The 20929-nt window shown below is 39.3% G+C and overlaps 1 protein-coding gene and 1 long non-coding RNA gene across 6 annotated transcripts in view; one reads left to right on the top strand and one right to left on the bottom strand.

The window, feature by feature from the left end:
- The window catches only part of LOC309635029, a 207757-nt gene that overhangs the window by 129248 nt on the left and 57580 nt on the right, over nucleotides 1–20929 (bottom strand). The window lies entirely within an intron of this gene.
- Nucleotides 1–20929, top strand: part of ARFGEF3 (ARFGEF family member 3) — a 202022-nt gene that overhangs the window by 159552 nt on the left and 21541 nt on the right. For all 5 annotated transcript variants that reach the window (XM_082405594.1, XM_082405593.1, XM_082405597.1 and 2 more), the window contains 8 exons: nucleotides 476–579; nucleotides 2315–2459; nucleotides 10710–10838; nucleotides 12869–13045; nucleotides 14626–14740; nucleotides 15498–15600; nucleotides 15839–15970; nucleotides 18160–18281. In XM_082405594.1, coding sequence (XP_082261720.1) covers nucleotides 476–579; nucleotides 2315–2459; nucleotides 10710–10838; nucleotides 12869–13045; nucleotides 14626–14740; nucleotides 15498–15600; nucleotides 15839–15970; nucleotides 18160–18281 — 1027 coding nt within the window. The remainder of the gene's footprint in view (nucleotides 1–475; nucleotides 580–2314; nucleotides 2460–10709; nucleotides 10839–12868; nucleotides 13046–14625; nucleotides 14741–15497; nucleotides 15601–15838; nucleotides 15971–18159; nucleotides 18282–20929) is intronic.

The following is a 20929-nucleotide window of genomic DNA, read 5'->3' as shown; positions in this document are numbered from 1 at the left end:
AGTCCTGGCAACGAAGGAGGTCCTTTTCCAAACAGAGAGGGCCCTAGTGCTTCCTTTCTGCCCAGCACATGGCTGGTCTCGAGGATCATCCTGTCATCAAAGCTTCAGAGTCACACCATCAACAGCAGGGCCCAGGGAAGTGAATTAGAAAAATTGCATTGTGTCCAGGTACAAAAAACCACCATCCAGCCACTGAAAGTACTGTCGCAGGATATGGAAAAAGTGGTCATTGTTTAGTGAAAAGGGGAGTTACAGAACAGAATAATTTCAACAAGGTAAGATGTACAGCGTGATCCCAAATGTGTTTAACATTTACACATGTAGGGGGAAATTTGAGTGAAAGGGTTGTACAATTTGGAGTAATTTTTCCTTTTCTATGTTAGTAGACGTTTGGGGAACGCATGCTGTATGACTAAGTAGGTCTTCTGTTATAAGGGGATAAACTATTTGTCTCTGTCTCCCCTGCTGCCCCCAGGGGAGGTGGACTGTAAAGAAATCGGAGACTGTGTCCCAGGACCCGGAGCCACGTCCCCAGACCTGTGCCTCCCTGCCCTGGATTACCTCAGGCGCTGTTCTCAGGTACGCAGGCCCCGAAACCCACCTCAGAAGATGCTTACAAAACATGCATGGAGGTATTTTGTGGACGCCCGAGAGAAGTACTTTCTGCTGTCTCTGAGGAGATTGGGGCTTAGATTTGGAGTATAAATTTTTGTCCCCCCACTTCTACAAAGGAGAGAAAGAAAGTAATGAAAATGTACTAAAACACACAATTGGGTTTTGAGATCTCTGAAACGTCTCATTCATACTCCGCGATACATGAACTACCATAATCTCTATATCTGTGTCAGGCTAAGAGGTCACAGGAAATCCTCCCGATGGTATGAAAACATGGACAGTGGGCTGCACACAGTGAAAAGAGACATTAGAAAAAGTAAGAGGGTTGTATGCAGTCAAGATCTAGTAAAAAAAAAAAAAAAATCCAATGAAACATCGTTTATCAGTGTGAACAGTGACCTTCCTTATGCGAAGTCCAGTGACTCTCTGTCGTTACCGTGTCACACGCCCGTGGAACAAGATGATGGTCCCTTCTCAAAGCCCTTTCTCCCTGGGCTTCAGCGACAACCCCTCTCCGTAGCTCTTTTCCTGTCTTCTAAGGTTGTGTCCCTGGCGTCCTGTTGTCTGTCTGTTCCTCACTCTCCCTTGGTGATAGCACTGACAGCGTTAAGCCCCAGGGCTTTAGAAAGGATGCACAGCCCTGATTTCCTCCTCCAGCCGCTTCCACAAGGCCCACATGACCGGACCCCGCCACCTTTCCCCCCTCACTCACTGTGTTCGCCGCGCTCCCTTTCTGTCCCTCAAACACACCCTACTTGTTACTGCTCAGGGCTCTTGCTGTTCCCTCGGCCTGGAAGTTTCTCTCCTCAGATCTCTGTACGACACGCCTTATGGTCCAGATCTCATCTGAGACATCATCTCCTCAGAGAGACCAGGGCTTAGGTATCTACCAACTCCCTGCCAGCACTCCCCACACACCTAGGTCGCTCTTTCTAGGACCGCCTGTCTAATTTTTCCTGTAACGTTTCTGTCAGAAATTTTATTTATTATTTGTGCAAGGAGTATGTCTGTAAGACGCACAGGGCAGGATTTCTGTCTGTCTCGCTCCCAGCTGTTTCCCTAATTTCTGAAACAGTAGGGGCACAGCAGGCACAATTCTAATTCGTGAAGGTACAAGGCTCCTTGGGCGTCTGTCCCAGTAACAGATCCCGGCGGGCTGGGCCGTAGCAGTGAGAGGGGAGCAGCCTGTTAGCTCTGCTTCTCATGCCTTCATGGCACCCACCCTGCCCTCGGATTCCTCCATCCCCCGTGTGCCCTACCCCCAAACCCATTTCCTTGATGTTGAGTCAGGGGAAGGGAAATCAGAGTCTGGTATCTCATTTGCCTACAGACTCTCTTCCCAATGATCCCCATAGAACACTCTCTCTTAGGCAAAAATTCTTGACATGTTTATGGTTCCCTTCACAGGTTTATAAAAGTCTATAAAACTCCTATGCAATTAAGATGCTGAAAAGGTATCCACAGAATCTTTTCCTCTACCTTTTTGTTGCCACTGAATGCTGTTTCAGCTGCTTCATGGGATAAATGCCTCTTGTGAACTGCCTTATGAATCCAAATCACAAGCAAATTTAAAACTTTGCTACAGTGGGAGCTTTTCTGGTTTTCTCTCCACCTTCTCTTCCGGTATATAGTTTTGTTGTCATTTAATAGAGTGCGGCTTTTTCCAATATATAATTGCAATTTGGTATTTTTAATTTAGTTGTTGGCCAAAATCTACAAAATGCCCTTGAAGCCAATATTCCTTAGTGGGCGACTCGCTAGCTTGCCCCGAAGACTTCAGGAGCAGTCGGCAAGCAGTGAGGATGGAATTGAGTCAGTCTTGTCTGACTTTGATGATGACACTGGTAAGTTAATTGATTGGGCCTAACCAGGTTATTTGCTATGTTTGTATTCCCAAAAGTCTAAGCCATGAATTCAGTAGTTTACAGATCATGAATGATCATCCATTTATGTTGTTATTATTTATAATTCTAACAGAACAAGCCTACCTAAAGTTTCCATGGACTCTCCGAAAACATTTTACATCAATGTCTCCAAACCAATCCTTTTTAGATGGATACCTCCATCTAAAACCAGTGTAGATTTTCAGATTCCACTAAATATAGTTTTTAACTCCGAATTCTTTTGTATGTACCAAATTGGACTGTGGTTGCTTTTGGTGCATTGATACTTAAATTGGCTGGTAATTGTCTTTAATACCGTCTAGGAAACACAATCATTATATAATTACTTCCTGTAGGACTATCTGGTAAGAGACTGGGGAAATTAAGCCATTACTGAAGAGAGAATCTGTGACTGGTGAAGCTGAAGGCTCATTAAAAGAATGTGTTTCAAATTAGTTCCTGTGTAATTTCCTGTGAATTCGACTTCAATCTAGTAACTTCAGATAATTTTCAGATTGGTTCACTCATGTTCACATTTGCTGTCTTCTAATTCAGATGACCCTGTCCTGTTTCTAGACCGAAAAATGGAAATGATATCCTGAAAGAAGTCTAATGTCTGAGCATAGGTGTTTCAAACCCTTGCAAAAGGACTTTCTGGGGAAGGTTTTTTAATTTGCTTTTTTGTTTGTTTTTAATTATTCTTCTATTTTATTTTTCAGACACAAACTCACGGGGATATCTAGAAATTTTCCAGTTTTCCATAGGGATTATAAACAGTAAAACCTTACAAATTCAGATTCGTTTTTAGGAAAAAATATAGGAAAGAATAAATATCTACTGTAGAGAACGATTAAATATTGGAAATTGGCTAGATGTTGCCTAATAGAGGTTTCATTTTTAATGATTAGATAGGAATTTTTACATAGCATCTTAAACCTCCAACCCAGACAGCTAAAAGCAGAAGCTAATGTTGCTTGTCTATAATACAGTCTTTAAAACAGTTGTAAACAGTTTGTATATGTAACAGTGAGCATTCCCTGCCCATTTGTGCAAATCGTTAATCCATTTTTTTTCTAGGCAGCCCATCTAAGGTTTCCCACAGTATAAATTCATTGAGGGCTTTAAAGTTATAATTATATATGAAACATAGCTAGATCAGAGAAAAGAATAAAAGTAAAAGCTTTAAGTTAGTATTAAAAATTACTTCTCATCATTAATATACTTAGATATTATTCCTCTGGTTTCTGAAGGCAAATAATTGCTTTTCCATTTTCTTATGGAAATTTCAAACACATATAAAACTAGACAGAATGGTATAATGAACCTTCATGTACCTATCACCCAGCTTCAGCTTTTTTTTTTTTAACATCTTTATTGGAGTATAATTGCTTTACAGTGTTGTGTTAGTTTCTGCTGTATAACAAAGTGAATCAGCTATATGCATATGTATATCACCATATCCTCTCCCTCTTGCATCTCCCTCCCACCCTCCCTATCCCACCCCTCTAGGTGGTTGCAAAACACTGAGCTGATCTCCCTGTGCTGTGCAGCTGCTTGCCACTAGCTATCTATTTTACATTTGGTAGTGTATATATGTCAGTGATACTCTCTCACTTCAGCCCAGCTTACCCTTCCCCCTCCCTGTGTCCTCATGTCCATTCTCTACATTTGCATCTTTATTCCTGTCCTGCCCCTAGGTTCTTCAGAACCATTTTTTTTTTTAGATTCCATATATATGTGTTAGCATATGGTATTTGTTTTTTCTCCTTCTGACTTACTTCACTCTGTATGACAGTCTCTAGGTCCATCTACCTCACTACAAATAACTCAATTTCGTTTCTTTTTATGGCTGAGTAATATTCCATTGTATATATGTGCCACATCTTCTTTATCCATTCATCTCTCAATGGACACTTAGGTTGCTTCCATATCCTGGCTATTGTAAATAGTGCTGCAATGAACACTGTGGTACATGACTCTTTTTGAATTATGGTTTTCAGGGTATGTGCCCAATAGTGGGATTGCTGGGTCATATGTTAGTTCTATTTTTAGTTTTTTAAGGAGCCTCCATACTGTTCTCCATAGTGGCTGTATCAATTTACATTCCCACCAACAGTGCAAGAGGGTTCCCTTTTCTCCACACTCTCTCCAGCATTATTGTTTGTAGATTTTTTGATGATGGCCACTCTGACCAGTGTGAGGTGACATCTCATTGTAGTTCTGATTTGCATTTTTCTAATGATTAGTGATGTTGAGCATCCTTTCATGTGTTTGTTGGCAGTCTGTATATCTTCTTTGGAGAAATGTCTAGGCCTTCTGCCCATTTTTGGATTGGGTGGTTTGTTTTTTTAATATTAAGCTGCATGACCTGCTTGTATATTTTGGAGATTAATGCTTTGTCAGTTGCTTTGTTTGCAAATATTTTCTCTCATTCTGAGGGCTGTCTTTTCGTCTTGTTTGTAGTTTCCTTTGCTGTGCAAAAGCTTTTAAGTTTCATTAGGTCCCATTTGTTTATTTTTGTTTTTATTTCCATTTCTCTAGGAGGTGGGTCACAAAGGATCCTGCTGTGATTTATGTCATAGAGTGTTCTGCCTATGTTTTCCTCTAAGAGTTTGATAGTGTCTGGCCTTACATTTAGGTCTTTAATCCATTTTGAGTGTATTTTTGTGTATGATATTAGGAAGTGTTCTAATTTCATTCTTTTACATGTAGCTGTCCATTTTTCCCAACACCACTTATTAAAGAGGCTGTCTTTTCTCCATTGTATACTCTTGCCTCCTTTATCAAAGATAAGGTGACCATATGTGCATGTGTGTATCTTTGGGCTATCTATCCTGTTCCATTGATCTATATTTCTGTTTTTGTGCCAGTACCATACTGTCTTGATTACTGTAGCTCTGTAGTATAGTCTGAAGTCAGGGAGCCTGATTCCTCCAGCTCCTTTTTTCTTTCTCAAGACTGCTTTGGCTATTCGGGGTCTTTTGTGTTTCCATACAAATTGTGAAATTTTTTTTCTAGTTCTGTGAAAAATGCCATTGGTCGTTTGATAGGGATTGCATTGAATCTGTACATTGCTTTGGGTAGTATAGTCATTTTCACAATGTTGATTCTTCCAATCCAAGAACATAGTATATCTCTCTATCTGTTTGTATCATCTTTAATTTCTTTCATCAGTGTCTTATAGTTTTCTGCATACAGGTCTTTTGTCTCATTAGATAGGTTTATACCTAGGTATTTTATTCTTTTTGTTGCAATGGTAAATGGGAGTGTTTCCTTAATTTCTCTTTCAGATTTTTCGTCATTAGTATATAGGAATGCAAGAGATTTCTGTGCATTAATTTTGTATCCTTCTACTCTACCAAATTCATTGATTAGCTCTAGTAGTTTTCTGGTAGCATCTTTAGGATTCTCTATGTAAAGTGTCATGTCATCTGCAAACAGTGACAGTTTTACTTCTTTTCCTATTTGGATTCCTTTTATTTCTTTTTCTTCTCTGATTGCTGTGGCTAAAGCTTCCAAAACTATGTTGAATAGTGGTGAGAGTGGGCAACTTTGTCTTGTTCCTGATCTTAGAGGAAATGGTTTCAGTTTTTCACCACTGAGAACGATGTTGGCTGTGGGTTTGTCATATATGGCCTTTAACATGTTGAGGTAGCTTCCCTCTATGTCTACTCTCTGGAGAGTTTTTAATCATAAATGGGTGTTGAATTTTGTCAAAAGCTTTTTCTGCATCTATTGAGATTATCATAGTTTTTATCCTTCAATTTGTTAATATGGTGTATCACATTGATTGATTTACGTATATTGAAGAATCCTTGCATCCCTGGGATAAACCCCACTTGATCATGGTGTATGATCCTTTTAATGCGCTGTTGGATTCTGTTTGCTAGTATTTTGCTGAGGATTTTTGCATCAGTGTTCACCAAGAGATATCAGCCTGTAGTTTTCTTTTTTTGTGACATCTTTGTCTGGTTTTAGTATCAGGGTCATGGTGGCCTCATAGAATGAGATTGGGAGTGTTCTTCCCTCTGCTATATTTTGGAAGAGTTTGAAAAGGATAGGTGTTAGCTCTTCTCTAAATGTTTGATAGAATTCATCTGTGAAGCCATCTGGTCCTGGACTTTTGTTTGTTGGAAGATTTTTAATCACAGTTTCAATTTCAGTGCTTGTGATTGGTTTATATTTTCTATTTCTTCCTGGTTCAGTCTTGGAAGGTTGTGCTTTTCTGAGAATTTGTCCATTTCTTCCAGGTTGTCCATTTTATTGGCATAGAGTTGCTTGTAGTAATCTCTCATGATCCTTTGTATTTCTGCAGTGTCAGTTGTTACCTCTCCTTTTTCATTTCTAATTCTGTTGATTTGAGTCTTCTCACTTTTGTTCTTGATGAGTCTGGTTAATGGTTTATCAATTTTGTTTATCTTCTCAAAGAACCAGCTTTTAGTTTTATTGATCTTTGCTATTGTTTCCTTCATTTCTTTTTCATTTATTTCTGATCTGATGTTTATGATTTCTTTCCTTCTGCTAACTTTGGGGTTTTTTTTTTTTTGTTCTTCTTTCTCTAATTGCTTTAGGTGTAAGGTTAGGTTCTTTGAGATTTTTATTGTTTTTTGAGGTAGGATTGTATTGCTGTAAACTTCCCTCTTAGAACGGCTTTTGCTGCATCCCATAGGTTTTGGGTCATCGTGTTTTCATTGTCATTTGTTTCTAGGTATTTTTTGATTACCTCTTTGATTTATTCAGTGATCTCTTGGTTATTAGTAGTGTATTGTTTAGCCTCCATGTGTTTGTATTTTTTACAGATTTTTTCCTGTATTTGATATCTACTCTCATAGCATTGTGGTTGGAAAAGATACTTGATATGATTTCAATTTTCTTAAATTTACCAAGGCTTGATCTGTAACCCAAGATATGGTCTATCCTGGAGAATGTTCCATGAGCACTTGAGAAGAAAGTGTATTCTGTTGTTTTTGGATGGAATGTCCTATAAATATCAATTAAGTCCATCTTGTTTAATGTGTCATTTAAAGCTTGTGTTTCCCTATTTATTTTCATTTTGGATGATCTGTCCATTGGTGAAAGTGGGGTGTTAAAGTCCCCTACTGTGATTGTGTTACTTTCGATTTCCCCTTTTATGGCTGTTAGCATTTGCCTTATGTATTGAGGTGCTCCTATTTTGGGTGCATAAATATCTACAATTGTTATATCTTCTTCTTGGATTGATCCCTTGATCATTATGTAGTGTCCTTCTTTGTCTCTTGTAATAGTCTTTATTTTAAAGTCTAGCTTGTCTGATATGAGAACTGCTACTCCACCTTTCTTTTGATTTCCATTTGCATGGAATATCATTTTCCATCCCCTCACTTTAAGTCTGTATGTGTCCCTAGGTTTGAAGTGGGTCTCCTGTAGACAGCATATATACGGGTCTTGTTTTAGTATCCATTCAACCAGTCTTTTGGTTGGAGCATTTAATCCATTTACATTTAAGGTAGTTATTGATATGTATGTTTCTATTACCATTTCCTTAATTGTTTTGGGTTTGTTATTGTAGGTCTTTTCCTTCTCTTGTGTTTCCTGCCTAGAGAAGTTCCTCTAGCATTTGTTGTAAAGGTGCTTTGGTGGTGCTGAATTCTCTTAACTTTTGCTTGTCTGTAAAGGTTTTAATTTCTCCATTGAATCTGAATGAGATCCTTGCTGGGTAGAGTAATCTTGGTTGTAGGTTTTTCCCTTTCATCACTTTAAATACGTCCTGTCACTCCCTTTGGCTTGCAGAGTTTCTGCTGAAAGATCAGCTGTTAACCTTATGGGGATTCCCTTGTATTTTATTATTATTATGTATTATTTGTTGCTTTTCCCTTGCTGCTTTTAATATTTTTCTTTGTATTTAATTCTTGATAGTTTGATTAATATGTGTCTCGGCATGTTTCTCTTTGGGTTTATCCTGTATGGTACTCTCTGTGCTTCCTGGACTTGATTGACTATTCCCTTTCCCATGTTAGGGAAGTTTTCAACTATAATCTCTTCAAGTATTTTCTCAGACCCTTTCTTTTTCTCTTCTTCTTCTGGAACCCGTATAATTTGGATGTTGGTGCATTTAATATTGTCCCAGAGGTCTCTGAGACTGTCCTCAATTCTTTTCATTCTTTTTTCTTTATTCTGCTCCCTGGCACTTATTTCCACCATTTTATCTTCCAGCTTACGTATCTGTTCTTCTGCCCCAGTTATTCTGTTATTGATTCCTTCTAGATTATTTTTAATTTCAGTAATTGTGTTGTTCACCACTGCTTGTTTGCTCTTTAGTTCTTCTAGATCCTTGTAAATTTTTCTTGTATTTTCTCCATCTGTTTCTGAGATTTTGGATCATCTTTACTATCATTACTCTGAATTCTTTTTCAGGTAGGTTGCCTATTTCATCTTCATTTATTTGGTCTTGTAGGTTTTTACCTTGCTTCTTCATCTGTAACATATTTTTTTGTCATTTAATTTTTTTTTTTTTTTTTGATGGGTGCTTCTGTATTCCTGTCTTATTGGTTGTTTGGCCTGAGACATCCAGCACTGGAGTTTGCAGGCAGTTGGATAGAGCTGGGTCTTGGTGCTGAGATGAGGACCTCTGCAAAGCCTTACTCCAATTGATATTCCCTGGGGTCTGAGGTTCTCTGTTAGTCCAGCGGTTTGGACTTGGAGCTCCCACCACAGGAGCTCGGGCCTGACCTCCGGCCTGGGAACCAATATCCCGCAAGCATGTGGCAGGCGAAGTAATGGTCACCCAAAGACATGGACATCGAAATCCCTGGAACTGCCTGGCTGGTGCGCGGCAATGGGGACCTGGAGCCGCCGGAGGGGCAGGGCAGTGGCCTCAGGTGCACAGGACAGCTTGGTGTCCTCCGGGTCAGAGCCAGGCCATTTGCACCGCCCGTACTGCCCAGAGTGCTTGGGACTCCACCTGGGCTTGACAGGCCCGGATTCACGTCCAAGGCCAATTCAGCTATTTTTACCTTATAGCCAATTTGCCAGTTTTCTTATACATATCAGTTAATTTTCAAGATTCATGTAAGATCTACCCTACATGTTTGGCTGCTCCATCTCTTAAGTCCTTGTCAATCTATAGATTTTCCTCTCCAACTCTCTTTTACGTCTTTGCAATCTATTTGTTGAAGTGGTGAGGTTCTTTGTCACGTAGAGTTTTCCACTTGGATTTTATTGGTTGCTCCCCTTACAGTAGCGTATAACATGTTTTTCGTTCCCCTGCATATACTATTAATTAGCTTGTCCACCCCCACTTATATTTTGAGGTTCATGAGAATTTCTTGTCACCTGGTTTTCTTATATTTATTGTCCATGACTTTGGTTTTGGCTCCTATTAATGGGGATATTCAAAATTGGGGAAGTAGGTTTTTTTAAATGGGAATATTTCAACATTGCATCTTCTCATACAGTTTTCTTTTGCTGGAAAATTAGAAGTATTAAAATAAGATATAGAGTGAGCTATTTTGTATATTCTACTCCAGATACTTTTGTACCTCAATAAACAAACTGTGGTATATACATACAATGGAATATAATTCATCCATAAAAAGGAATGAAGTTATGATACATGCTACAACATGGATGTACCTTGAAAACATTATGCTAAGCGAAATAAGCCAGACACAGGTTACCAGGTGCTGGAGTGATGGGGAGAATGCAGAGTTGTTGCTTACTGGTTATAGTTTCTCTTTGAGGTAATGAAAAAGTTTTGGAAATTAATAGTAATGATGGTTCCACAACATCATATGTGTAATTAATACCACTGAATTACACATGTAGACATGGTTAAAATGGCAAATTTTTGTTATATATATTTATAATAATTTTTTTGAAAAGGATTAAAGTGATGGAACTAAAAGGATATTATTACTTTGCTATCATCAACTCCCAATGAATCTAACAATTATTTCATATGGTAGAATTTACATACCACATCACCTTCTTCCTGAAGGGGAATAAGGAAGACACTTGAACAGTATTTTTTTTTCTTTGACTTTGTCAGAACATGTAAATCATAATTTATCCATGCTTATAGGCACTGAGGGCTACCTTACAGGGTGATGCCTTACATCCATATAGCGCTTGGTAGTTTTCAGAAGTCTTTTATATATAGTGTTTAGTTTGGTCTTGTGATGATTCTGTATTATGTTTGACCGAATTTCACAGAGGTCTGCCTTCGGTTTCCAGGTCTGATAGAAGTCTGGATCATCCTGCTGGAGCAGCTCACAGCAGCTGTGTCTAACTGTCCACGTCAGCACCAACCCCCGACCTTAGATTTGCTCTTTGAGCTGTTGAGAGATGTTACCAAAACACCTGGTAAATATTTCTATGTCTGTCTTTCGAGGGAGTTTGTTATACATATAACTTTTTTCAGGAAGGTATCTGTATGAGTGTCTATTTCACTGATGTAACCCCAGAGAGCATAATAGATGCTCTCTATATATATATTTGTTGAACATTTAAGACATGTCCTTGTATTGTTTATGGGTTTCCCACCAGCCCATTTATAAATAATGGGTGGTGGCCAGGTAGGTGAATGTGTAGAACCCCACTATATTCAGGCCAAGGCTGTGGTATCAATGTCCCCTTGAACCAGTTGGCTTTGCTCTGTTCTGTGGTTACAGCCTTCCTCTGTGGCTGGGTCTCATATACTCTTGGCCCCAGGGCTGTCAGTAGGGCTTAACAGGTCTACCACTGACATGAACCAACCACTCAAATGTATGAAGACAGCAACATCTTACTTGTATAAGGGTCATAGGTGATTCTATTTGGGAAGACATCTAGTGAGTTCCTGATAGTACAGGAAATGGCCCTTGGGAATTTATTTCTTGTTCTGAATTAGTCAAGGTTAGCATGCACACTTACTCATCCAAATTTTCCCAAGATCTAAGAAATTTTTTATAGAAATTTTAGTTTTCACTAACAGAATCAGAACCACAAATGAAACCACTAGTTTAATTCTCGAGTAATAAGAGGAGTTTTGTATTCAATATAAACTGATGAAGACTTGATAAGTGATACTGTTTTAAGATCCATAGCAAAGTTTATATCAGAATTTTTTTCAGGAACACCATTATAGCTACTCCTACACATTAAAAATTTAAAGACTTTCTATCCAAGAATAAGCAGGTATCTTATAGAATTTTATATGCCACTATTTCTAAATCTGTTTTATTGGTCAGTATCATTTTCTACTACTAAGTGTGTATGAAGAGCGTTTTAGCCCAATAATTCTACTCCTAGAAATCAAAGGAAATTAACAGTAATGAAGATAGCATTCTATGTATAATGATGTTTGATGAAGCATCTTGAATACCAAAATAATTATGAACACCCTAAATGGGTTAAATAAGTTATGGTAAAAGCATGTAAATGTCTACAGGCATTAAAATGAATATCTGTGAATAATATTTAATGACATCAATAATTGTTTATAGGGCATTATGTTAAAATATATATAGCGTGGAGTACAATCTCAACTTTTTGAGAAGCATTTATAAATATACACATACACCCAAACATAATACATTCAAAAAGTACTAGAAGGAAATACATCAAAATATTATTTTCTTCTTCTTCATATTCTCATGTGTTTTCTGTGTTTATTATGAAAGGGATACCTTGCTTTTGTAATCAGTATTTTAAAAATCCATCAACATTTCCACAAATATTTTTATTACAGCGTTGTTCATAAAGCAAAATATAGAAACATCTTAAATTTCCATCAGTAAGGGAATGGATAAGTACATGGATAAGTACAAACTAATGCATATACAGTTTGAATAGTTTGGAATAGTATGTGGTAATAAAAATGAGGAATATCTAAATTTGCTGACACAGAATGATCTCTAACTTGTAACTGTTATGGGCAAAAAATCAACATGCAGACCAAGGTTTACCTTATCCCATTTATATAAAAGTAATAAAATACATATATATATTTCTCTTTGTTTCATATAAATATATGTACTCTTAGTTTCATATAAATAAATATACTTACAGTTCAAAGGGTGAACTTTTTCTTATATGTGTATATGTATTTGTATGTTTATGGGGACTAAGGAAGTGATCAAGTGATACTTTAGCTTTATCAGTATTGTTTGAATTTTTAATGAGTATATTTATGTATTACTTACGTAATTAAAATCATGCAGAATTTAAAAAGAAAAATGTCACCAAAGACCATATATTTCCCAATCAGTGGTAAATTCTTTTTCTTTGTTCCTTCTCAGAATGGGGAGCTCCCGTGAAAGAGATGGGAAGCTCTCTGCCGTCACTCGGCGCTGCCCTTTTGTTGCAGGGGAGGTGCTAAGATCACAATTCTGATGCTGACCTTTCTTTTTCAGGACCAGGGTTTGGCATCTATGCAGTTGTTCACCTTCTCCTTCCCGTGATGTCCCTTTGGCTTCGCCGTAGCCATAACGACCATTCTTACTGGGACGTGGCGTCTGCTAACTTCAAGCATGCCATCGGTCTGTCCTGTGAGCTGGTGGTGGAGCACATTCAGAGCTTCATCCACTCAGGTATCTAAGGTGCCAGAGCAGCTCATGCTGAGTAGTTGTTTAGTAGACAGCATCGTTGTCTAGAAGTGCTTAGTAAATACCAGTGCATGATTTTTGTCCTGGGAATTATTAAAATAGAATTACATGGTTAGTGCCAGCCTTCTAATAGTAGGTTGTCAAGAAGAAAATTGGTACCCCTGTGTCCTCTACAAAATTATCAAACAGAATGCTTAAAATACATGTGTGACTAAAAATAAAACACCTAATGAGGTCTAGGATATCTGTGCATTAGAAGAGGGGAGGCAAGTTCAAGTATATAATAAATAAAAAAAGAAGAAATACCCCTCTAGGCTGGGGGTAAGGGAGAGAGTGTATCCTATTGTCCTGCTGCATCTGGGGAGGCTAAATGGAAGAGGCAGGATTTTAGAAAAGGCTCAAATTATGGTCAAGAGGTTACTTAACAGATTAGGGGGGAAGAGAGGGGTCTTAATATCTGTGGCACTTTGAAAAAGATTTGGAAGTGTGGGGTGGATAGTATGCTGAAGTCAGCAGACAGAGAGGGAGCTGTATGTCAGCTGTGGTACCAGTGGAGCAGCATTTGTGAAATAGATTCTTGCCATGGAAAGATCTGGAAATTTGGGAGCAGGAGGAATCTTGCTGCTAGCCCTAAAGGTTATAAAGAAAAGGGAAAGACGTACAGAAGTTTAAAGGAAGAGGTGAGGTCAGAGGCTCCCTTGTTGGCGAGGTTAGAGAAACTCATGAGAACCTGACCCCAAGGAAGAGTCAAAAAGCAAAGTTAAGAAATGGGGGTCTCCACTAAGCTTAGTAAGGACAATTTGTCCTGCAAAAACCACACCGATCGAGAAAGAAGAAAAATGGGTATTTCCATGTGCAGGCGCTAACTGCATCCCTAGTGGTGGAGTTTCTGCCCAGGTCCTGGCTTTGCACAGCTCAGGACCCTTGAGGATTCCACTGAGAATTGGTTCTGTGGCATCACAAGAACTTTGTGGAAAAGAATACTGGCGTATTCCTTGAACTGGGCAAACAGAATGTGATTTTGGGAGATCTTATTTTCTTTAGTCTGGGGACAGCATGCAGACTGAAGCCAAACTGAAAAGGTTCAAGAAGTGATAGTTGGTATGAGAAGGTTTTTTGTTTACTAAGAGCATTTAATTCAATCTAATTCAACGATCAGCCATAAGGAATGTTTGTTTTATCTTTCCTTTTAAGAATTAAATTTTTTTACTAGCTAGTATTCAGGCTATATAATAGTGTATGTTCTATTTTGCTTAAGCAGATGAATTATATACTTTGAAAAGTGTACATCAACACATTAAGGTGAGCCACATGCATTTCATCTTGATATATCTAGAAATGGATGAGACAAGCTAAAATTAGGTAAAACCAAGATAATTTTTGTTGTAATGAGTGTTTTATTTTTGTTGTTATTGTTATGGCCATTTTTCTCACTGTTCTATTTCCCAGATACTTGTATATTTTTTGTATCATTTAGCCTTGCCTCTTTTGCTGTAGTATAGATGCCACCCAGCCCGTTCCTTTGCGATACCACTGAGTGCCATCTTGCTTTGATTTTCCTGCAGACATCAGGTATGAGAGCATGATCAACACCATGCTGAAGGACCTCTTTGAGTTGCTGGTGGCGTGTGTGGCCAAGCCCACAGAAACCATCTCCCGAGTGGGCTGCTCCTGTATCAGGTGACATAAAGGTTCCCTGGCTCTCCACAAAACTGGAGTTTTTATGATGAAATCCAGGGGAATTAAATTCTTTGATGGTAGCAATCTACTTCTTATAAATAAAAATGACTGTGCTACTAACTCTTCATTTCATCCAGTCAGCAAATATTTACTGTGTAAGTCATTATACAGGGTGCTCTGCTGCCCAGAAAGTGATGTGACCAAGGTCCCGACCCGCACGGAGCGTACAACCTGTTCTAAAGGACAGAACAAAGAGAGTCATGGGAAAAGTGATAATAGGCAGGAGGAACTATAAATGCCACGAAAGGACGAGACGCCTGGGGAGTAGAGCAGTCAGCAAGACCTTCTGTAGTAACGATACTTGGTCAGATCTCCCAAGGTGGGTTAGCTTCCGATAGGTGGCGACTTTGTAAGCAGGAGAACAGCATGAACACATACATGGAGATAAGAGTTACAAGTGACAAGAGGGTTTTATCTTGTTATGTGTAGAGGAGTAGTGGCAAATTGGGCTGGAATGGGAAAAATTAGTATAGAATATATACATGCAAGCCTAAGTTTAAACATCGGCCTATTTGTAGTGGGAATCCATTGATATTTTTTTTACATTAAGTGGGTTAGGACATTTTGTGACAAAAGACAGCAAGACTTGTAAGGGAACTATAGACTAAATCTAGGCACGCGTCCGGAAGAACCTACCTACCTTTTGTGACAATAAAATATACGAATTCAAGACTTCTTTCCTTTTTTCTCCTGGCAGGTACGTCCTCGTGACAGCGGGCCCCGTGTTCACGGAGGAGATGTGGAGGCTGGCTTGCTGTGCCCTGCAGGACGCCTTCTCGGCCACGCTCAAGCCGGTGAAGGTAAGTCACTCGGAGGAGAGACCAGGGCACCTCCAGCCTTCCTCAGTTCCCTGGTGCTCCTCAAGTTGGGTCGCCTGGATTCCGCCTCCCTCCTTGTAGCAGGCGGTGTCACTTGGTGGGAACAAGGTAGCTGGATCAGCACTTTGTCCCAGACACAGTGACAACGTCAGATCAAAGACAGGGCCTGGAGCCATGAACTCAGCTGCACCCAGCGAACGACTGCTGTGTTTCTCCCCAGGATCTGCTGGGCTGCTTCCACAGCGGCACCGAGAGCTTCAGCGGGGAAGGCTGCCAGGTGAGGGTGGCGGCCCCCTCCTCCTCCCCCAGTGCTGAGGCCGAGTACTGGCGCATCCGAGCCATGGCTCAGCAGGTAAGGGTGGGGTTTTTGATCCCAGGGGCTCTGGAAGTTTGAGATATTGCTAGGGGTCATTTCTGAAGGCCGTGCATCACCACACTGCCTTTCATTCCTTTAGGGACATAGACGTCCTGGCTCTGAGCTCTGGCCAGTGCTGTTCTTTTCCAGAAATCACTTGAACCTAGTCAACAGCGTTATGGTCCTCTCACCATTTCTAGCTTGTTGCATCCTCCAGTACCCTGATCAAATAGGGTCCTTTTCCACCCAGCCACTGCACTCCATACATAGCTTGACTTGCACTACTTACTTATGTTATAAATAGTTACTGAAATACTATTGTTAATGCTAGACTATGAGTGCCTAAAAATGGTAAACTTATTTTTTTTCCTATATCTCCCATACACAGCAAAGAGCTTAACATTTACAAGTTGTGTAATAAATTTGAGTTGAATGTTAAGTACATCTTAATTTTACAGATTAGTTATCTGTGCAGGAATCACCATGTACCAATGACTTTTTCTTCTGACACATGGCAGAAGTCACAAAAGTTGGTTGTAAGTTGATGAGTCAGGAGCAGAGAACATATTCTGTATATTGGTAGTCCTAGAGCAGGGCACATAGAAGGCACTTATTAAATATTTGTTGAGTCAGTGAATCACTAAATTACAGAAGTCCTTACAGCTTTAGCTTGAGCTACAGCTATGTCCTCAGACACTTAAGTGACCTGTCAATCTGTCTCTAAGAAACCCTGCATGGGGCTTTTATCAGCACTGTCCCTTAATTCACATATATTCATAACAGTGCTATTCATAATAGGGGAAAAACAAAAATGGACTAAATTCCCAACCACCACTGATTAGCTGGCTAAACACTCTCATTTAACAGCAACAGACAGACATAGTTGAATTGTGTTTCATATGCAGAAGATGTTTGCATATACATGTGTGTGTGTTTAAAATAGTAAACAATTTTTATAAATGTATATGCACAGTCATAAATATGCACAGGAAAATGAAGTGAGTTGGGGTTTATCTTCAAAGGCTCCCTTTCTCTACAAAATCTATTTAAATTCTTAATAGAATTTCCCCTTAGCACACTGATAACCCAGGATGCCCTATCAACAAAAAGAACTCAGTCACGTTCACCGTATTAGTTGAGAAGTTTCCTGCCAGGTCTGGCTTCTGAAGCGCTTTCCCCAGCTCTCCTCAGAGAGTGGGACAAGAACCTCCCACCTTCAACTACTCACATCTGCTGAGCACATTCCTAACATCCCAGGACACGGGTTCTGGCCAGGAACCATAACAGAGAAGGCAAGAGGGCGGTCCTCCTCTGAAGGGGTGGCTTCTCTAAGTAGCAAGCCTTCACAGCTGACTAGATGAGGCATTTTTCCATGTGCATCCAGCAGTCTTCCCACCCACAGCAAGAATATGAAAATGGAATCCTGTTCTGAAATAGTTAATGGAGAAGAACAGCAGAAAACAGTGAATCTTTCATTTCTTCATATTACTTTCTTCTTCAGTCCCAAACCTTCTCCCATATTTCCTCTTCAGATAACCCAGTATTCAATTATCTGATAATTTAACAAGATTTGGAAAGAAAAAATTCCTTAAGAATACTCAGGTTTCCAAAGGGAAGTAGTGAAGGTATATTAAATAATGTCAAATGAAATCATTTGGATCGGAATCCGAGAAGTGGCTACTGTTTTCGAAGTCACCTCTCCCATTGTCTGTTAATAGAGCAGTATGGCCACAGCAGCAGCCCTGACAGGAGAAGTCCCAATTAGTTTCCTGTTCCTGCATGGTTTAGAATATGTACCAAACAGACGTCTAAAGCAGAGGAGACCTCTTACAAACATAGCCCCTTTTTATTTACTCTTAACATTAAATGTCAGTCCTTGCTATTTGGAGTGTAATGACTTGTCACGTGGCAGAAGCAGTAGTGTCATTACTATTCGTGCCAGCAGCTAACTTTTATTGAGTATTTACTCTTCTGTTCTAATGCTTTGCATATGTCAATACACACATATTAATTCATTTAATTCTCTCAACAAACATACCAGTAGGAAATCATTACCAACCTCATTTTAAAGGTGAAAAAATGAGTAGAAAGAGTGAGCCACTTGCCGAAGGCCATCCAGCTGATCCCTGGCGGAGGCAGGTCGAGGACGGTGGCGCTCTGACCTGTAACTTTGTATACACATGCAGGTGTTTATGTTGGACACCCAGAGCTCCCCAAAGACTCCAAACAACTTTGATCATGCTCAGTCCTGTCAGCTCATTATTGAACTGCCTCCTGATGAGAAGCCAAACGGACACATCAAGAAAAGGTAAGCAGCCAAGCGCTTATAAATAGGAAAGTTCATTTATTCCCAGCTCTTGCTCATTGTAACTCAAGCTTCAGCCAAGAATACTGAAAACAGTTGTGGAGTCACTTAGCAAAAAGTTGTTAGCATTTTAACCAAATTTCCCACATTTCACATGTGTTCGTTTGCTAGGACTGCCATAACAAAGTACACAGACTGGGTGGCTTAAACAACAGGAATTTAATTTCTCACAGTTCCGGAGCCTAGAAGTCCAAGATCAGGGTGTCAGCCATGTTGGTTTCTTCTGAGGCCTCCCTCCTTGGCTTCTAGATGAATGTCTGTTCCCTGTGTCTTTGCATGGTCTTTCCTCTGTATATGTCTTTGTGCAAATTTCTTTCTCTTAGGAGGACACCAGTCATACTGGATTAAGGCCCATCCTAATGCCCTCCTTAACCCAATTATTTCTTTAAAGAAAGACCCTTTTTCCAAGTATACATTCTGTGATACTATGGATTAGGACTTCCATGTATGAATTTGGGGGGGGACACAACTCACTGTATCTATAGCATCATACATATCATAATCCTTTTTAAAAAAATAATATGAGGCGTGATTCATATTGTTTCAGTGAGAAATACATCATTAACTTCTCATGAGCAGTACAGCTGTTAGGATACAGAAAGCTCAGTGCATGCCACAGGAAACTTGCTCTTTTTGAGTACTATCATCCTACCAAAAAAACATTGTTCCTAGAGTTGAAGATGAAGCCAGTGACTGAAAGTTCCCATTTTAAAACTTCTGACACACTAATAGTAATGATGATAAGTATTTGAGTGCAATAGATGAAGTACAGGGAGTAGGTAATCCACTTCCACTGGTGCATGAGGAAACATTCAGGGAGACTGCGAATCAGAGGAGATGGAATCAAAACCAGGTCTAGCTGAGCACAATGCCTGTGTCCTTTACCATTTCCATTTTAGGGAGAGAGTGTGATTTTTCCAAAAGTTACCAGGTAGCATAGCAGTTTGATTAATATACCCATTTGGGTGAAATTTCCAGGTACTAATTTTTTTTAGTCAAGTGTGTGTGGTACATACAGAAGACTATGTGGAAGGTTCAAAGGTTATCAAGCATGAATAAAAAGTGAAATAACTATGAACCTGCCACTGCACTTCAGAAGTAGAACTTTACCAATATCCCATGTATTCCTCCCAATTCTGTGCCCTGCTTCCCCCCACTGCCGATCACTCAAAAGTGTTGGGCATTGTTATCTATTCTGCATACAAATGATTGTGCACTCCTTTCCACAGCTTTAAGCGTTGATCTACTTTCAAATTTCAGTTCTTACCTGTTTTCCCTTTTTTTATATATTTCTAGTCCCTTCAGCCAATTATTCCTACTAAAACAATTTTTGAAGTAAAAGGAGAAAAGGGGGGAAAGGAATAATAAGCTGAATTCACATTATAAATAAAACACAGGAAAAATAGGATGACCTAATAATATTCCTATGTTACTGGTTTAACGGTTTTAAAAGATTAAGATTTAAAAATTTATCACCATGGTTCCTCAGTTTACTTAGTACTTTTAATAGACAATTACCCCCTCAATGAAATTCAGTAAAACAGGAAAAGCACAAATTCTTTAGTAGAAGCCACTATGCCTTAAAACATCCTCTAAAATTCTTTAAGTATTTTGCATTGTTGGATTTGACTCATTCTCAGGGGCAATTCTTAGCACAGAAGGTAGGAGAAGATGAGTTAGACATAAGAAAAGTTTGTGCATCTGCTGGTCAGGTGCGTCCTCAGAGGTCCGCATTAAAAAGACTGGAACTAAAACCAGATTGCAACATTTAAGTAAAGAGAAATCTGGGTTTGTTTGTTTGTTTGTTTGTTTTAACATCTTTATTGGAGTATAATTGCTTTACAGTGGTGTGTTAGTTTCAGCTTTATAACAAAGTGAATCAGCTATACATATACATACGTCCCCATGTCTCTTCCCTCTTGCGTCTCCCTCCCTCCCACCCTCCCTATCCCACCCCTCTAGGTGGTCACAAAGCACCGAGCTGATCTCCCTGTGCTATGTGGCTGCTTCCCACTAGCTATTTTACGTTTGGTAGTGTATATATGTCCATGCCACTCTCTCACTTTGTCACAGCTTACCCTTCTCCCTCCCCATATCCTAATGAAACTTAAAAGCTTTTGCACAGCAAAGGAAACCATAAACAAGACCAAAAGGCAACCCTCAGAATGGGAGAAAATATTTGCAAATGAAGCAACTGACAAAGGATTAATCTCCAAAATTTACAAGCAGCTCAATATCAAAAAAACAAACAACCCAATCCAAAAATGGGCAGAAGACCTAAATAGGCATTTCTCCAAAGAAGATATACAGATTGCCAACAAACACATGAAAGAATGCTCAACATCATTAATCATTAGAGAAATGCAAATCAAAACTACAATGAGGTATCACCTCACACCAGTCAGAATGGCCATCATCAAAAAATCTACAAACAATAAATGCTGGAGAGGGTGTGGAGAAAAGGGAACCCTCTTGCATTATTGGTGGGAATGTAAATTGGTACAGCCACTATGGAGAACAGTATGGAGTTTCCTTAAAAAACTAAAAATAGAACTACCATACGACCCAGCAATCCCACTACTGTGCATATA

Source organism: Balaenoptera borealis (assembly GCF_965194805.1).
Source record: "Balaenoptera borealis genome assembly, chromosome: 9".
Lineage (NCBI taxonomy): Eukaryota > Metazoa > Chordata > Mammalia > Artiodactyla > Balaenopteridae > Balaenoptera > Balaenoptera borealis.
Note: the sequence above shows the minus strand (reverse complement) of the source record. Positions and strands in the feature narration are given on the sequence as shown.